The sequence below is a fragment of the Bacillus rossius genome, chromosome 1 (assembly GCF_032445375.1).
Source record: "Bacillus rossius redtenbacheri isolate Brsri chromosome 1, Brsri_v3, whole genome shotgun sequence".
In the NCBI taxonomy this organism is placed as follows: Eukaryota; Metazoa; Arthropoda; class Insecta; order Phasmatodea; family Bacillidae; genus Bacillus; species Bacillus rossius.
The window spans coordinates 14,721,102-14,741,146 of record NC_086330.1 but is presented as its reverse complement, the minus strand read 5'-3'; the positions used below and the strand labels follow the sequence as shown (position 1 = coordinate 14,741,146).

General features: G+C 32.8%; 1 protein-coding gene across 29 annotated transcripts in view; it reads right to left on the bottom strand.

Moving 5' to 3' along the window:
• The window catches only part of LOC134532555 (protein polybromo-1), a 100,503-nt gene that overhangs the window by 56,568 nt on the left and 23,890 nt on the right, over positions 1–20,045 (bottom strand). For 20 of the 29 annotated variants that reach the window (XM_063369174.1, XM_063369217.1, XM_063369156.1 and 17 more), the window contains 10 exons: positions 18,055–18,153; positions 11,438–11,500; positions 11,160–11,309; positions 10,414–10,581; positions 10,004–10,140; positions 7,571–7,703; positions 6,632–6,799; positions 5,322–5,527; positions 4,079–4,258; positions 3,108–3,306 (listed from right to left, as the gene is read on the bottom strand). In XM_063369174.1, the coding sequence (XP_063225244.1) occupies positions 3,108–3,306; positions 4,079–4,258; positions 5,322–5,527; positions 6,632–6,799; positions 7,571–7,703; positions 10,004–10,140; positions 10,414–10,581; positions 11,160–11,309; positions 11,438–11,500; positions 18,055–18,153 (1,503 nt within the window). The remainder of the gene's footprint in view (positions 1–3,107; positions 3,307–4,078; positions 4,259–5,321; positions 5,528–6,631; positions 6,800–7,570; positions 7,704–10,003; positions 10,141–10,413; positions 10,582–11,159; positions 11,310–11,437; positions 11,501–18,054; positions 18,154–20,045) is intronic. The other 9 variants (XM_063369128.1, XM_063369164.1, XM_063369284.1 and 6 more) reach the window with 2 other exon arrangements.

Below are 20,045 nucleotides of genomic sequence, written 5' to 3'. Positions count from 1 at the left end.
TCATCATTTTGATTAGTTTATTTTGAATATTTCCATTTACCTAATGAATGTTGTCATGCAATGTTGACTGCACTACAAACATAATTTAATTTTTTTTCTATAGAGTTTAACATCTCGTTAACAGTGAGGTGATTTGAAATGATTAAAACACAACTACACAAAACAGGGATATCAAAACGCAGAGGTTGGCTTGCAATTAAGGTCAGTCTTCATTCAGGTGGATAAAAGAAATATTACCAAAAAAAAAAAAAAAAAAAAAAAAAAAAAAAAACCACAATTGCAAGTAAATATTTACTTGCCAAAACATCAATTCACATAAAGTAAATTAAAAAATTGCAATAATTTTTTTTTGTTTTGCATAATAAGAACAAATAAACTAAAAAAAAAAAGAACATTATTATGGCTGTCTGAAATTTTTTTAATATTATATTAAAATGAAATAAATTATTTTTAGCTAATTAGATAATTAGCTTTGTCCAACATACTGGTTAAATTAGTTTTTCCAGATAAACCAGAACTGGAAAAGTTAAGTAAAAATAAGTTTTCAATATCAGATTAAATATAAAAATAGGTAAAACGTACTAACCAAAATAAATAGAATGATCCAGTTATAAATTTTAATAGTATGAACTGTAAGCATTGTAAAGTGTTTAAGAGTAACTCAAAACAGTTTTAGATAAGATCATTAGCGAGTACTGATTTGTTGTTTTCTTGCTTGCAGCGCCACCTACGCAAAATGGCAACTCCAGAGCATAAAGTGTTTTGTGTTCAGCAATTTGCTAAGAGTGAATCTGTAATTTCAATTCAATGTGCGTTTAATTTAAAGTTTAATTGTACGAGAGTTGATTGGTCGTAGTGGTCGAGATGACAAAAGCTCTTTCTTGCTGGCCTCCACGTTAACCTGACATAAAGTCATGCAATCTCTTTCCTTTGGGGCTTTATAAAATATTGTGCTTACATTTCGCCGCTAACTAATGATTTGCCAGAGTTGAGAAACAGAATCGAAGAGGCTATTGCTTCCATTACTCCGAACATGATAACCAAAGTGTGGGACGAATTAGACTTTAGGTTGGATGTGTGCCATATAACTAAAGGTGCACATATTGAACATTTGTAAGAAAAACTAGGTTAGTTTACCTTCTATTTAGTGTATGAATTGTAGTAAATAGTATAATATTAACTGTTATAATATACCACTGAAACTGGGACATTCTTTTATGGACATGCTGTATAATGAAAAAAAAATGATAAATTTCAACCTCACATCTGACCATCAGCACTCAATGAATCAAACACATGCAAAATAAATCAATTCTACCGTTCTGGTAGAGTGCTAACCAGCTAACGGGATAGCTGCTATCTAGCACTACTATCTTAAACACTGTCTACACACAAACAAGCATTGAATGCAATGAAAACTTATTTAAAAAGTAACAGTTATAATTTCTATAGTCTCGAAACAACTAAAGTGCAGTAACAATTTTTCATCATGTTATTAATGTCTTGGATAAATGTAAAATACACTAAAACAAATTATAATAAACTCACTAAAATACTGCACATTATTACTGATATTAGTGATATTTTTTAAAAAAAATGTTCTTTAAAAATATTTACCCAACCTTTTCAAATATAAATCAATTATTTTGTTCTAAAAGGCATTTCAGAACATAACACGACACTGACAGTTTCACGGACGGACAGCACACAAACAGCAGAACAACACACAAGACTGGAAACGGTAGAACAACAACATGGCAAGCAAGGTGTAAGCTACCGTGTTCATCCGAGTGTTAAGGCAAGTTTAATCAAGGGTGCATAAATTTCAACACCAAATAACATTTACGGTCAAATATTTTTCCACAAAGAGCCGTAAAAGGTGGGTTTGAACATTAGGAATTAATGTGCATAAATCATTAAACCACATGAACTACTTAAGAAAAAAAAAATTGGTTGTCTGTAAATTCGGTTTACGGACGATGGTTTAACGTGACGTCATAACAAAAAATTGATGAAATGATTGCATACTTTTATGAATAAAATGGAATCATTTTTATTTTTAAAATAAAAGAATAAATACTTGAAATTATACTAGTAATCCAATTTTTAAAATGAACTGAAAATTTCGGAAAACATCTATTACGACCCCCCCTCTATTACGACCCTATTCCTGGGAACCAAGACGGGTCGTTTCAAAGAGGTTTGACTGTATTTACGAGCGATATAAATATCACTAAAATGCTAACAAGGGCCAAAGACTTTCTGACAAGTAACGACTAATGAGTTATGCTGGAATCACAACATGGCGATGGCGGCGAACGCAAAGATTTAAAACCGTCCCGTTTGACACATCTACGGTGTACGGCAAATGCAGCAGAGTTCCAGATTAGAAATATTTTTTTTCAATTTTCCATCGTGTCGCAGGCTGAAATGCACAGCTGAATTTTTATTTTTTTGGAAAAGATGGTCAAACTGGTCCATTGGTAATGACATTATTATTATGATTACTGTTGTTATAGTAGTTGTATTTTTGACGTGACATCTAATAAATCAATTAACGCCGGCTGCACGCACGAAAAAGAGTCCCGTTACGCACATTGTCCCGTTATGCTGTGTCCCGTTACACTCATTGTACGCTTGCGCCGCATCTATCTCTTCCACTCGACTGTTTATAAAGTGAAGTGAAAAGTTAATGTGGTTTTCATTGCTTATTACAACAAAAATTTCGACAATAAAGGTTAATTATTCTTGCATTTTAAAAATCTGATTACTAGTATAATTTCAAGTATTTTTTCTTTTATCATTAAAATAAAAATGATTCAATTTTATTCATTAAAGTATGCAATCATTTCATCAATGTTTTGTTATGACGTCACGTTAAACTATCATCCGTAAACCGACTTTACAGACAACAAATTTTTTTTTTATGTTTTGTTTACTAATTTTTTTTGGTGATATTTCTGAAAATGTGTTTACACTGTGTTTTTTTTTTTTTTGCAAATAACAGTTAAATTAGAATTAAACAAACTGCCCTCTCCGAAAGCGGGGACAAACAGCCGGGTGAACAGGTAGAGCAGGTGAGAGAGCGAGCAAGCGTGGCAACTAACGGCGAGGGAGCGTGCAGGCGGCGGGCTGGCCGGGCTCACTTTGAGCGAGTCGTCGGAGCTGCGGGTCTCCGCCTCCTCCTCGGGCTGCTCCTCCAGCAGCTTGTGCTGGCGGGTGGCCTCCACGGCCTCCGCCATGTCCAGCAGCGTGTAGTTGAGGGCGGGCGAGTGCAGCAGGTCTCCCCCGCGACACAGCTCGTCCCTGGCCCACCGACACCAAACAACTTGAGTAGTACAGTGAAATTCCCGTTACAACGTACTCCAGAATAACGTGTCTTTTAGTTCAACGTATGATTTTAAATTCCCGCTCAAAAAACACCAATAAGAACAATGCAAAAATATTTCACTCTAACGTTAAAAATGTATCCTACCTTTCAATACAACGACCATTCTCTTCCGGTTATCGGGAAAATTTTTTACAGGATAGTTACTGATTTTGCGCAGGGGTTCTTTAATATAAATGTGCATTACAATTAATTTTTATCACTTTCAAGAATCGTTTACAAGTATAAAACGTAAACAAACATTGTGTCAACGATTCATAGAATCATAGTACATTATAACACGCCATTCGTCCTCATCCATGGATCACACAATTAGTGCACGAAACGATCTAAACAATCGATTGCTAAAAGTTCGAAAAGTAGGGATGCGAGAAAAAAATGGGTGCGTGTACTTAGGTTATACATCTTTGGCATCATTAAAAAATAGTTTTTAATTGCATGCAAATAATTCTCCATGGTAGCGTTATTCTCCACGGTAGCGTTAAACGTTTAAAGCAACCTTGTTGGAAGTCGCATTAGAAGTAGGTATAACTTCAAAAAAAATTTTTTGTTAGATAAAGTTATTAATTTAACACACAAAAAACCCAATCTTTTTTTTTACTTACCCTTCAAAGAAGTTTTACTTTTCAACAAGCCCAAATTTAATTAATTTATTTGAGAAACGTCTCGGCGGGGATCCTCACACTGTACCTCTGCCTGATGAAGCAGGACTGAAGCTCGATGGAGTCCTCGAACACCTGGGAGTCTGTTCTCGACAGGCGCCTGGCTCGCTCCAGACACGCGAACACGTCCTCTTGGAAGGTGTCAAGCCGGCGGTACAAGCCCCTGTCCAGCCGGCGTTTGATCAGGTCCAAGGATAACGCCCGAACTCTGCCGAAAAAACAAAAGAACCCGAAGACATTACCGACAGTACTGATGAACGGATAAAATCCTTTTTTTTCTTTTCCCGAATCAAAATCTTGAGTTTGTACCACGAATCCAAATCCTAGGTCTCGAAGAACGTTTCTGGAGTTGATGAGGGTAGAGAGTAAGTAAAGAACATGTTTTTCAAACTCCAGGACTAAATTTGGAAACTAGGTGTCTCGAACTTAAGTCATAACTTGGTGGTGAAGAAATTAAATGGGGAAGAAGGATTTCGAAGATAGGTAGCTTCTTTAGGAAGCATTTCAGCTATAACTAATTTAATGGCAAAAAAAAAAAGAAATTGAAATTAATACAAGTAAATGAGCCTAACACTACGCAATTTTTGGGTCGAATAAATTTTATCTCAACTATTTAGTTGTTTGGCGATGTAATAAGATATGGTGTAGGTACATGAAGGTCGGGAACGAAGGATTTCGAAGATAGGTAGCATCTAAAGTAAGCATTCCAGCCATAAATAATTTAAGGGGGAAAAAAAAAAATTGAAATTAATCCTATTAAATGAGTCTAACACCACGCAATTTTTGTGTTGAATAAATTTTATCTCAACTATTGTTTTCATGGCCGGATTTAGAGGTCTGGAGGCCTCGGGGCAACAGAGGAGCGGAGGCCCCTGGCCCCAAATTATTTCCCAAATAAAATGAACAATTTTTTTTCAGTCGAGTTTTCCAATAAATAATTTATTGTGAAATCAAGTAAAAACATACATAAATATAATCGGAGACAAGAATTATATGAAATTAAATTTTGGTGTTAGTGAAATATTTCTGTTAATATATTTAACAATAATATAATCATGTATGTACAAAGTACTGTAGGTAAAGGTAAAACAGCGAAAAAAAGAATATCAAAAGGAAAATATGTTTACTAGTGTTTACTTGTCGGAATTTGAAAGATATTTTTTTTGCCAAGTCTCTGTTGTGGGGGCCCTCCGCTTGTGGGGGCCCTCCGTTTGTGGAGGCCCCGGCTGCCCTCCCCTGGCGGTGCGACGCGGGACGGGGCGGGTGCTCACTTCTGGCCGTCCACCTCGTCGTGCTCGGGCAGCTCCGCCATGGAGTCGGAGAAGCAGCGGCCCTCCTCGTCCTGGTGGTTGTAGATGGCGATGAACAGCGAGGTGAGCAGCTCCTGCACGGCGGCCGTCACGTCCGGGACTGACTCCTCGTCCTCCCGCAGCTGCAGCTTGGTCTGCAGCGCCACCCTCTGCAGCATCAGCGCGTCCTGCGACACACGCCGCCGTCCCCCGCCCGGTCTCTCGCCTTCAGCCGCGCGCGCAGACACCAGGCTTCCGCAAATATTTTTTCTTTTTGACGTGATGACGTCTTATGAATCGACGAACGCCGGCTGCACGCACGAAAAATTGTCACGTTCCACCTGAGCCGAGCATGCAAGAACCGGGCCAAACACCGTGCGAGGAAAATCTTCTATATAATATCAAACAGGTTAAGGCGGTCTTTTTTAAATTAATTGTTCGTGATTATATTTGAACAAATTATTTAAATAAAATTTGCAAAAACTGTAAATAATATTTGAAAATTAAAAAGTATGCAATTTTTCATCAATGTTTTCTTATGACGTTATCGCGTAAAATTATCGTCCGTTACCGACTTTACAGAACACCCCCCCCCCCCCCCCCCTTTTTTTAAAATTCTAAATCAACTTTTTTGAATACTCTGAAGAACCCCAACGGATACAGCACTTAACTTGAATCTAAAGCCTTTTTCCTAGGGCGAGTGGCTTGGTAAAATTGGTTCCAAAGTTTGTCGTAAATTGCGTCCAGGGAACGCAAATATTCATTGCTAGGGACAAGATTATGCTGTGAAGTGCGATAAAATCAAAATAGCACCGAAATCCATGTCAAAACACAGCACACTTTATAGCACCGATATGCAAGTTCTATCTTGGAATTAAGTAGCATTTAATCAAAACTTAATAAAAAATAGTAATCTTTTTATGTTTGAAATTCAAGGAGTGTTGTTATTCCCGGACAAAAAATTGTACCAAAGTACATGAATCACAAAAATCAATTTAATTTGTTTTATCGTACTTCTCTTATTGAATCGCTTTTAAACCATAAATGCTCGTTAATTTATTTTATATTGTTTTGACTATAAACAATTTTTTACAACAAAAAAAAAAATTGTAACAATGCAGCTCATAAGTTTTACTCTTATATTGGCTGAGTAACACAAAACAGGTTTTATAAAAATAAAAACAATAACACTGACAACCTCAGTTGTAAAAACTAAAAATAAAACAGTAATTTATTGTTTATACTAATTAAAATTAGTGTGAGAGAGAGCTAGAAAGATGGACGAGAATTACCTTGTATATTTGGGAATCTGGCTCGTTGTATTTGCAGGCATTATCAAACATCAGCACAAAATCAGACACTATATCATCCAGTGTCTCGTACTGAGAAGTCTTCAGTTTCTGAGAAATTCTTTCCAAGTCAATGGGTCTTTTGATTACCTCGTAGTAATCAGGATACTCCTGAAAATAAATAACTGAAAGTAAACTTTACAGCTCCACATTTTGTACTGGACGAAAAAAAAAAATTAACGCTACAAAAAATTAGGCCTCCTCGTCCCTTGAATTAAGGAAAAGTATTAATAAGTCACTTTCATTTTAGCAAGTTAATTTTAATTATAAAAAAACTGATGTTTTAGTATTTAAATTATAGGTACATTTTGATTTTTTAAGTTCTAAATAATTATAGCATATTTTTAAAAATCTTACAACAAAATTAAAATCTTAGAAAAACTATTAAAATACTCCAATTACTGTACTTCCATCTAATTATTGTACTAAAAACAACTATTCTAACACACAGTAGTTTCCTCACAGTAGGTACAATTATAGAAAAGGGTACAATACAAGAAATAATTTAAAGATTTAATATGAAAAGGGTGAATAAAGGCACCAAAACCCTACAGAATTTTGGTTGATAATAATTACCATAAATTGGCTGCTACCGCAATAATGTTGGGATGTGTAATTTAAAACTTTTAAATGGCTAAAACCCACATGAGAAGTTAATTCCATATCATTTACTGCATAAAAATCAACAAAAGTTTGTGAAACTAATATTCGTTTAAAATATTCAACACGTTAGGCCGTTAAAAATGTCGGAGCAGTTTCGAGATTTGGTATGTATCGGATAAAAAAATTAATGGTTTGCACACATGAACAACAGGATGTTAGAAAGATATCCTAAACGACCCAGCACAGGAAACATTCTTGGGTAACATTCTTTATACTCACAATCTTTGACGGAAGTTTCTGGAAGATGAGACTGAGTTGCCTGCCTTTGGGATCTTTGTAATCTTTAATGGTGTCATATAGCGTCTTCAGTTTTTGGGCCTGAGCACTTGTGCTCTTGCGAACCTTCACAGGACTGGAAAATAATGCATTGCATTATTGGGCATTTATCACCTTCAGAAATTATAAAGTAAGCTGTCAATGATCTGACACAAGTGATTGCTGACTTAAAAACATCAGGTGGATCAATGACGAATGCCAACATGAAATACACAGTAAGTCAATGAACCATGAGTGACATATAAAATTAAAATAATCTCGCAAAAATTTTTTTTGACACATTCCTCAGAAAATGTTTTCTCTAGACGGTATTACAATGCATGCTCTTCACACACAAGCCATTCTAACATCAGCGAAATATGTACCATAAAAAAAACATCATATTTCAAAAAGTTTGTTACAATACACTCATTGCACATTACTCTGACTAAATGGATGAATTCATTACATGGTTGGTCTCAATGCAATTCAGTAGGTCAGCTAAGCTAAGTAATTCAATATTTCAACTTACCAAAAGTGTATTGTTGGAATCAGGCAGTGACTACTGAAATTCATAACTTTTTTTAAAATAAATATATTTTTCACTCAGAATAACAATTGAACATGGGTTATTTTAATTCAAACATTTAGAGTTTTATGCGAATAGCATGTGGTTGCAATGCTGTACATCAATGTTAGTTGTGTCTTAGGGTGTAACGTATAAGCAAATACTATGTAAAGCTTAAAAAAACATAAATTTAATGAGCAAGGAATTGTAATGGTGTACTTGTGAACGTAACATGTAATGTATTTCAATGAAGAAGGGTCTAGCTAAAAAAAATTTCAGCAGTAGAAGAGAATAAACAGAACTAATTGCAAAAATTTTCTAGCAGTACTGCTGAATTCAGATTACATTACGAAAAATTTTGTAACTACCTTAGAGATATCATGAGTGCTTTAGTATATATATGGAAATATAAATATAAAAATACATTTCCATTTTATTATGTTTAATGTCTTGTTGGCCTTGAGGAATTATAGACAAAACGTACAACATTGATCAGAAGCAGTGGGGAAGGAATCATATGGCTAGGGACCAGATTATACATTGAATGGCGATAAACACCACACAGCATGTTAATACACCACATAACAACAAAATTTAAGTTAATACACCACACAGTACCAAAATCCAATTAAAATCATGAAACTAATCAGAATTTTCAATCAAAACTTGACTCCTAATGACAAATACCTACTTTTTAAAATATTAAATTAAATGAATTAAATTAAATGAACATGCTTTATCATGACTTTTGTAACACAATTTTAATAAAAAAAGATTGGAAAAATTTACTTTTTTAAATCTCGCAACTGTTACTTTTTAATCATTTTTACATTAAGATCTTAGAATATTATTAAAAACAAAATTTGTTCTGAAAAGTTGGACATAATTTTTATACATCGTCATATTGAAAAAGTGTATCATGTATTATACTGTTTCGGAGAAATTAGTATTGTGGAAAATTAAGTACCATATTTGCTCAGTTATATGCTATCTTTCATAAAAATAAGAACAATTAACACCGTAATCTGTAAAGATCCATCTCGTCATTAGATTGCAATGATTTTGGTGAAACTACGAAATATTAGAATCAAGACGACACCACACCGGTATTCAAACTGGTGTCATCACGAATATGCGTTTGGTCTCCCTCTGCAGAACCTCAATCCATCAAGATGCACCTAGCTTCCAAGCTATCACTAGCTATAATAAGAGACAAGATTTTATGCTTTTATTTATAGTCCAGTTTCGTTTTTAATTCAGAAGACTACGGTGTTATTGTTTTTATTTGTATGAAAGCTGTTTTTTTCAAAACTCACTCCATCCAAATAGTGGTAAAATTTATAAGCTACATTTTTATGATAAAAGAAGTTGTAATAAATTGGTCAAAAAACAGATACATTCCAAATAATAAAAATAAGTTACAGAGCATTTGTGGTTTAAAAGTGATTCAGTAAGAGATGCACAATAAAACATATTAAATTAATTTTTCTGATCCACACACTTAAGTACAATCTTTTTTTGTCTGGAAATGACATTCCTTGAATTTCAAAAACATTAAAAGATCACTGTTTTTATGATTTGAATTAAGTTTTGGTTAAATACTGCCTAATTCCATGATATAACTTGTATTTCAGTGCTGTGTGGTGCATTAACTTGTATATGCTGTGTTTTGAGATGCTTTTTGGTGCTATTTCGGTTTTATCACAATTCACCATGTAATTTTGTCCAGAACTAAACAAAGATGACTTCCGTAAAACATGCTTCAATTAATTTTATTAGAAACTGAATACGAAGCAATTATAAACATAAGATAATTCAAATATACAAACCCTTTTCCTTTCTTATTTAAGTCGTTCAAAGGTCCTAGTTCCTTCAATTTTTCCATCAACACATGTTCTAGTTTGTTGGCATCTTCATAAATCATCGAACCCTCTTCGTTGTACTGACGACAGTTGTTGAACATCAACTACAAACATGTGAACCAAAGTAAAGATAGAAAAAAAAAATTCTTTCTAACAGATTTTTAAGAACTTACTTATTTTTAAATACTTAAAACCAGATTCCTTCTTTGTAGATACTGTAATTACATCTCAGTGAACATTATACTTAAAAGTTATTACCACACAGAAATATAAATTACCAAAACTTACAAAAACACAGCAATCAGAACTTGTTCTTTACTGTACTGGATACTGTAAAAACATACAACTTTGCATTAATGTCTGATGTGATTACTGACCTTGAAATCACTAATTATCTCTTCCTCTGAATTATATTTCTCAGCATTGATGTTCGCTTGAATGGTCAACATGTCGATAGGTTCTGTGATGACTTGGAAATAGTCCGGGTATAGCTTCTTTGATGGTTTTTCCATGAACATGAGTATTGGCTGTCTACCATCTTCATGCTGATTGATAAAAAAAATATCATCATACATGGTAAGTACTGGGAAAAGCAAGTAAAAGTAATTTTCTTTTAAATATTACTAAAATAGAAACACAGTTAAGCCTGCACATAGCAGATAGTCACCCTGATGGTATTATTAATACAAATAATATAAACCACAATTTTACCACTTAAATCCACACATGTAATGTATATTTCCTTAATTTTTTTTCTCAATTTGATGAAAACTACTAAAGAGTAGAACTAAAAAATTATTCAAAAACTAAAAGAATAAAATAAAAATTAAAAATTGCTTGTCAAGCCATTAGAAGTACATGTAATAATTATTTATACAGCCACTGTAATGTCACACCAATTTAAATCTTATAAATGAAATTATTGATACAAAAATTATTCTTGATTGATTAATTTTAAGTTCTTTGTAAGAAGCTGAAAATAAATATTCTAATTTTACTCACACTACTTTATTTGAACAACTCAAATACATTTATTAGGTAAATAATAAATTTGAAAAAAAAAAAAAAAAAAAAAAACCTTTGAAAGTATGTAGCTATCCGAATGGGACCACAGTCAACTTACCACATATTCCAACAGACACTTCCCCAGTGCATGGAGTCGTTTCTTCAGCGGGAGGTCATCCTTGTAGCGAAGCACTTTAGGCGTCACAGAAAATTTTCCACGGCTTCGTTTCCGAGATCTGTCATCTGAATCACCATCACTGTCAGAATCCTAATGGGAACCACACATTAATATTCCGGTTAAAATTGCCACCAGATCACAAAAAGTAATCGAATTCCACTAACTTTCTGCGCATGTAATGCAATCTACTACCCAGTAAGCTAGGGGAAGTACATTACCTGTTCAAGGTCGAGAATCTCATGCACTTTGGTCTGCATTAACTTCTGCAACTTTACTGCGTCCTGTAAGAAATACATTAACCTCATCTTGAGCTGCTACAGATCCCTCCTCACCCCCTTAGTCACTATATACAACAATTATTTGGTAGCGTCCGGTCAGTGGTTCGCAAAGTGTGTGATTCGGCCTGTGGTATTCCAGAGAAGTACATGTCCATTGTCCAGATATAAAAATAAATTAAGTTAGTCTGCTATAAAATTTTATAACAATATATAGCTCTTTTTGTTAAAAAAAAAATCATTATCATGTGTTATTTGAATGACCCTTAAATGTTTTGCCCAAACAGTGACTTAATTACTGTAACAAATTTCTCAGAAATTCGTACATTGTGCACCTACAATTATTTGTAGGATTTTAAATGTGCCCCGACTTCAAAAAGTTTGAGAACCATTGAAAGTCTAGCATATCAATCTATTTAAAAATGATTTATTTTACATAGTCTGAACATCTTGTCGATAGTGAGGTGACTAGAGGCTGTGAACGCCCAGAGATATGGAATGGGGATATTGGCAAAGGAATCTGCCATGACCGATGGTAGGAACCATCCACACAGTTGACTGGAGTTATTTGGAAAACCATGGAAAACAGTAATCAGGACGGTATACCACAGACTAGCAGATGATTTGCCACAAAATTAGTAAACACCTACATAGTTTTTTGTAATCAAATTCATGGGTGCCAAAACTTTGTTAAAAATTATACATTTGAGGTCACAATAAAGTAATAAATTGTCAGAACTTATATTTATAAAACCTGTTTCATATTTATTACCTCAATATAATGTTTTCTTTTGCAATTACTTGAATTTGAAAATTTTGCTTTCATAAATATTTTGTTACAGTTTTACTTAATACACATAAGTCAATAAGTCTCCTTTGTAATTTTCCAAACTCTCATCAAAGCACTGGTATAGAGAAATACCTGACAAAATTGACCCAACTATAATCATGCTGATACATTAAACAAAACAAAACGAACTATAACATAAAATTTTACACACAGTGACATGGTACTTTAATTACTTACTCATAAACCATTCCAAAATTGCTGTAATGATTACGAATTGTTACAACGGCAAGACTGGGATTCGAACCCGAGGCCCGTAGGAATGCGAGTTCAATGTCCGACTACTTCGTCACCCTGCTCCATACTACAACTGAATTATAGCTAGTAAATAGATACAAGCTAGTAAGCCAGGCATTTCTTGAAATGAGAACAGAACTGGATACAGAAAATTTATGGCATCATTTTGTGAAGATCTTAGTTGGTACAACCATAATATCTAAAATAAGTTGATTTAGTTATCATTTCACTTACAGATGAAATTGCAAACATATTTCACAATTTCAGCTGCTCTTTTTTCAGTTCATGACTATATGCCCATACTTAAACCCATTTATGAATGTAAAAACACTAACTGATGGTTTTTTATCTTACTTACCTGTGCATCACTGTGACACTACAAAATATTGTACTGCATTAGAAAAATTATTAAATGAAAAATTGTGATGTTACATGAGAATGTATGACAGAAGGTATTACACGGACAGACCTTTCAGAAACTTAAAAAGTACAACTTTTTATTTGTTTATTTTCGTTTATTTACAAATGAACAAAATTCAGTGCTAGGCTGGCATACAATTTTTTAGTGTTGTTTACATATTACAAAAAATAAAATATCAGGTCAACACTAAGTATTAAATCAAGCTATAGAAAACTGCTAAAGAAAATTAAGAACTAACATAATAAAATAAATCAGTAGACTGCATCTTATGAATTGTCTTTGTTAATATTGACTGGGTAGGGTTATACTTCCAGGCTTCCAGCTGACTGTTTCTTGTGAAGCAGTGTGCGATAACGTGTTCTGAAAACAGCGACGGACGTCATTCTACAGATGGCTTGCCAGGTAACTAAATGATCTTTTAAAGAAGGTGCTCTGGTGCTTAGGTATCTGAATATTTCATCTTATGTCTGGTGTTGTAGCCATGTTTTACCAACTGTCCAGAAAGCTAAGAATACAAGAAAATTTGGCCATGGTCTAAAATGTATATTATTGAGTTGGGTTACAAAGTGAAATTGCCGTCAGTGATCTATATGGAGACAATTTGTTTTAGTTAGTTTCTTACACGATTGTGCTTCTTCAAATTAAAAGTGTAATGTAAACATGCGTTTTGTAGTGTCTGAAATCTATAATTCAGGTTTTGTTAATGCTGACAAACAATCCTGCACTATAATTAAAAGGTGAGTCACAAAGTTTAATTTGAGTATCGGGGGGCAAGATATTTTAATTTATAAAGGTGCCAATGTTGGTAATATCCTGTTTGTAAGCAAATGATGATGTGTTTGTTCCAGGTTAGATTTCATCACATGTTAAACCAAGATTTCTGTAATTTTGGCAGGTGAAGATGGGACAGTTATTTATCTTAATATCTATAGGGTTAGAAATTTTATTAATATTTTTCTGCCTGTCTATTATAAAGTATACACATTTTTAAGCATTTAAATTTAAACAGTTTTGAATGCAACAATTGTGTAATGAACTTAAAAGTCTTTGTTTATTTTGACCACTGCATGCAAGATTTCTTCAGCAGGCACGGATATCAACAACTGGGTATTGTCAGCACAATGATGGCACATCATGTGCTTGAAGCATTGTGACACCCCTAATATAAAAATAGAAAATACAAGAGACCTTAATATAGTCTTGTAAAACTTCCAGCATTGGAGCATACACGAACTTGCTGTTGCCGGTCTGATAAACAGTTCTTGAACCAAAGCCAGCTGGCCCTAAACAACCTGATTTCAGTTAATTTAGATAAGAGTAATTCATGATTTAGAGTGTCAAATGCTTTCGTAAAGTCTAGTAACAATAAAATGGCTATGTTTGAGTAGTCCAGTGTTCGGTATACATTGTCGGTTATATCCAGAAGTGTCATAATGTACTATGGCCAGACTGAAATCCTGATTTGTCTTTCGTATGCAATAATACCTTTTTCAATATATGTACTCGCTTAGTAGCTGGTGGACTAATTTTTCAATTATTTTGGAGGTTGCAAGTAAAATACTAAATGGGCGTAAGTCTTTTAGCTCTCATGAATGTGCTGTTTTAGCTACAGGAATATTTTTTGAATTTTTCCACTGGTTTGAGGAGTCAGAATTTTTGATAGAAAAATTTATGTCAGTTAAAGCGAGAACACAGTCTGGTGTACACAGATTAATCATTTGAATGCTAATCCCATCCAAACCTATCGCCTTGGTTTTAATACAATTTATGATTTTGTAAATGTATGTTTGTGTGACTAGCTTACGTGAGAATCCCATGTCTATATAAAGAGGTTTCTTTATTGGTGAAAGATATTTGCAGATGAAATAAAGAAATAGTTGTTAAGTTCTTCAAGCAGTAACAGTTCCTGCACGATTTCCGGAGGTCCAAATGTAGTCACGTGGAAACATTTTACGTCATTACATAACTGCTTCGACTTTTTGTGCTTATTGTGCTTTTTGGATTTAAGAAAAAAATTGAACAGGGAAAATATGCTAATTTTCGTGTAAATTCATAACCAATAAGTAAGTGGTATAATCTGTGAGTAAATAAAGTCCCAAGTTTAACTATTTTATATAATTTTTTTTATTGCCAACCACATTGCTGGTTAAGCTAAATCAAACTTTCAAGACCCACTTTAACCACTACTGAAGACCAACAAAACTTGTAATGGTATTTTAACATTAACAGCAAGCTTAGGTAATTTACGATGCCTGCAAAGTTTTAAAAAAAAACTTTAAAATAGTTTCAATATGTTTATGGACCAATCAGTACAGTTTAAAGAAGGTGAGTTAGAATATCTGGTTTGTTGTTTTAAATTTACATTGTACTAAAATTAATTAATTAAATAATATCTCTATTCACATATCTACAACAGCCTTGAGCTGAAGCACATTTTAAAGTGCCCCTCAGTTAATCTTCTTTGGAATTGGAGAGAAAATAAGTGACATATTCCGAATTGCAACTGTTTTTCATAGTCATAGAAAATTTTTGCAAAAGTTTTACTTTCAGGAATGATAAACGATCAGCAGTGAAACAAAAAGAGGAACCAAAAAATTATAAAAATTACAACTCGTAAGTCCTCTAAAAAAAAAAGTGGTTTTCTAAGGAAAGAAAAAAATGTACACAGGACTAAGCAAAATATATTAAAGGAGAAAAAATTTACGACCCCTTTTTACCGTCTGATATTAAAGCAAACTGGCAAAGTTGTTTTAGTTACAAGCAGGATTTCACTGCAAAAGTTATAAGTTTTATAAGTTTATAAAATAACAACATACAACCAGCAACTAACCAAATACAATTTATGTACTGTAACAACCAATATTATAGCTATTACTGCGTGCAAAATGAACTTCAAAAGACTATTTTCATGATGCCGTACATCTTGCTTAACATTATTCATTATAAATACATGCAAAATAAACATGTTTGTTGTTGGCACAAGAATTACGTCTATCCAACATTAGTAGTAGTGGTCTCTACTTTATAGTGGAGTCCTGGGAAAAAACAATGAATGAGAACTGCAATTAAAGAGAAATGTACTGAACAGACATTATCTACAGTTACATAAACCAGTATGGAGACTTGTTTCACAAATTGGACCAACGTAACTCAATTTCTAAAAAACAAATTTCATAATATTATTTTCCAAGCATTTTCCAAAACCAATTCTGAAAAGTCATAAAACCTGCCAGAATGTATCAACTACACCAAAACTAGTCTGCTATAACACCTGGCAAAAACAAGTGTTGGATTTACACTAAGCATTTGTATGTTAAAGCAGCTTTTAAGACATGTACACATCATCTTAAAACTACTCTACTTTTTTTATTTGGTCCAGTGTTGGTTTCAGCTACAAGTACATGTTCATTATGTTTAGTATTATAAATTATACTAACCTGAAGGTATCTCAATCATAACCAGTAATCTACCAACCACCACTCCAAGAGTCATTTTTACACTACAAAACATGACCCTAATAGTAATCTACTTTGAAGTCCTAGTCTATGATAAATACGGTATACCATAAAGGCACCATCAATATCTATAGAATCACCAAGTGAGAAAAAAAGTTTCTGAAGAAATTAAACAGTTATACTGCAGCAAAGTGAAGATTCATAAATAGTAAAATTAAGTTGGCATTATGAAACATTAAAATTTAAATTTAAATTTAAATTACTTGACAATTTTTTCCCTGAAAAACATTGAGATTTCTAAAAAAATGCACTTGTCTTAATTACTTAGAAGGTTCCTCATGTGATAATGTGCATTCATGAGCAGACAGACTACTTTTTTTACATCAACAAAAATTATGGAACTATTTTGAAAATTATTGTAGAGGATATAAATTAATCTAGAATTATTTTAATTCCTTTCATGGCCTAACATCCTGCTAAATTTCATGGTCTAATAAACATTCTGAAATTCCAAAAACCTAAAAAAAAATTGTTCATACTGATATCCATTTCACCACCAACACTTGTATTGAACAATTTACAAGTGGACTGTATAATTATCATTATAAAGATAACATGATTTAACTGCTATAACATCAATTACAGCAATATCACACTTACCTGCTACTACATTAATGAATTATCTAAACACGGGATATTTCTTTAAATAAAATAATTTTTGGACAAAAAAATCACATAAATTTTTTTTTCAATAAAATTATTAAGCATTTAAATAAAATTTCTAGACTTACATTTGGGTGATAGCTAAGATAGATTTCCACAGAATATTTTTAGAATCGACAAAATTTGAAACAAGAGGTTTTAAAACACATGAAATGGTGATATAGTTAGAAGCAGACATTTGTATGTATTAAACTACTAACCATTCCCATTGTTTGGCAAATCACTTTTCACTTTACACTTAATAAGGCTTCAACATGTGTTTATTTAACTAGGCATCTACAAATAAATGTAAAAAAAAAAAAAAATCCATGAAACAAGGTTTAAGGGAAATAAAACTGCAGCAGGCCATTTATAAATTTGACTTTTCTGTGCTGATGTATTAAAAAATTTCTGAAATAAAAAATACCAACAGCAAAAACATACTATCTATCATCATCTCTAATTCTTTAAAATAGAGATTGAAGAAAAACACAAAAGCTATGGAACAATACAGAACAAACATTAATTACAACAAAATAAAAACTACAACAAAAGCAATTAACTCAATATGCCTAGAGAATATATATATGTATATATCTGAAAATGTAATTTTTAAATAAAATATTTCAAATGCAAACAATAAATAACCTACAAACAACTAGCAATTTGCTATCTTTCTAAGAAATGTTGTAGCTATTATAAACCATGCAAAAATCTTGAAATAAAACATGTACCGCTACTAAAAAAAAGAGAAAAGAAATGCTGAACATATTACAGTGCTGAGCTATTAAATACTCAACCATTAACACCACGTTATAATAAAACTACTCCTCTAGTTAACACTGTACCATCCATCAGCTATGGGTTTGATTACTTGCACAGCAAATAGTGAACTGACCTTATAAAGCCTGGAATCTGGCCTGTTGTACTTTTTGGCATTCTCAAACATGATATTCATATCACCGGCCACTTCGCTCACAGTTCCGTAGTCACCCCGCTAAAATATATACAAAACTTTTTAATTGCAAATATAAAAAGATAAAAGGTAACAGTATACACCATGTGCATAAATGAATGTCCCAGTTATAAATTTTAATAGTATCAACTATAAGTGTTGTAGAATGTTGGTTCAAGGTCACAAATTAAAGAGTAACTCAAAAACAGTTTTAGATAAGCCCATGCGCGTGTAACTCTTTGTTTTTTCTCGCTTGCAGCGTCACCTACGCAAAATGGTGACTCCTGAACGTAAAGCATTTTTTAGGGATGTGCGAGTACCCGATATTTTCGGGTACGGTTCAAATCCACAATTACCCGAACCCGGATTCGTTGTACTTACATGGATTCGAAAAGTATTACGAATATTCACAAAAGTTATAAATTAATTTAATACGGCTCAAAAATACTAGCAGTCAAAAATAAAATTAAGCTACTATTACGTAAGTGTTTATAATATGATGTATCAACGAAAGATATGTAAATTAAATAATTAACACAGTGACATTAAAAGAATTTCGAGATTTCGAGAGCTTAAACTATAATTATGAATTTCATCGTATAGCAAACTATAAACTAAAAACAATTACATACCTACAAGAAAAAAAGTCTTGGCTATTTATTGGAGAAAAAATGGTTTCGTTTGCTGAAACGTTTATAAAACTGAGATTTTCCTGTGGCGTGCAGTTTATTACGATTGAGTTGGAGAATAGAATATGTTTTGGTTTTCATATTTTAAAGTGTTTATTATTAATTAAGTTTACATAATTATAAACATTTCAATCTCAATGTAATAAATAATTGTCAGTAGTTACAGTTAGAAAAAAAAAAAAAGGGAACACACATTATTTTTAAATTAATCAGTTAATTTTAATTATTCTCAGATTCATATCTCAAATATTGCCAGGGATTCGAATCGGATTCGAACCGAACTGAAAATTAAGGATTCGCACATCCCTAGCATTTATTATTCTGCAATTTACTGAGTATATTCTGTAATTTCAGTTCATGAATTTCATTTAAAGATTAATTGTGATCCCCCATGTAGCAAAAAAATGACCGACGGTATAGGCAATTTGAGACGACAGACCTCTTTTTCGCTGGCCTCCATGTTTACTTGACATAACGCCATGCAATTTTTTTCCTTTGTCACCTTATAAAAGATTGTCTAAGTTCTGCCGCTTTTTTAATGATTAGCCAGAGTTGAGACCCAGTATTGAAGAGGCTATTGCTTCCATTACTCCAGACTTGTTAACCAAGCGTGGGAAAAATTGGACTTTAGGTAGGAGATGTGTGCTGTATAATTAAAGGTGCACATATTGAACATTTGTAAAAAAAACTAGGTTAGTTTACATTCAATTCCATGTGTGATTTGTTGTAAATAGTCTAAATTAAACTGTTATAATATAGTATTGAAACTGAGACATTCTTTTATGGACAACCTGTATTTCAGCTACAATTTTCCTTAGCTTTTTCTCAGAAAATAAAAGTGAAATCAATAAAAAATAAAAAAATTAATTCAATTACTAATTGAAAATTTTTTTCACCATCTCAGCAAAACAACTCAGTATCTCAACATTCAAACTACAGAGAAAAAACTGCATGAAAGCACTAAGAAAGAAATGTCACAGACACCACAAACACAACTAAATACTTATTTTCATAGGCCAACATTCTTTGTCCTAATATTTGGGGGAAAGTTGCTGGTACTGAATTACCTATGTACCTATGAACCAGCAGAAAATGACATTTGTAATTGGCATTAGGGTTTTTTTATGCTTAGGACAGCTATCAAAGCTAGGAGTGCATCAGACATTCCCTAAAATTATTGAATTAGAAGGAAAAAAGTGTCACTCTATGTTTAGTTGGAAAAATATTCAACATTCATGTATTCTT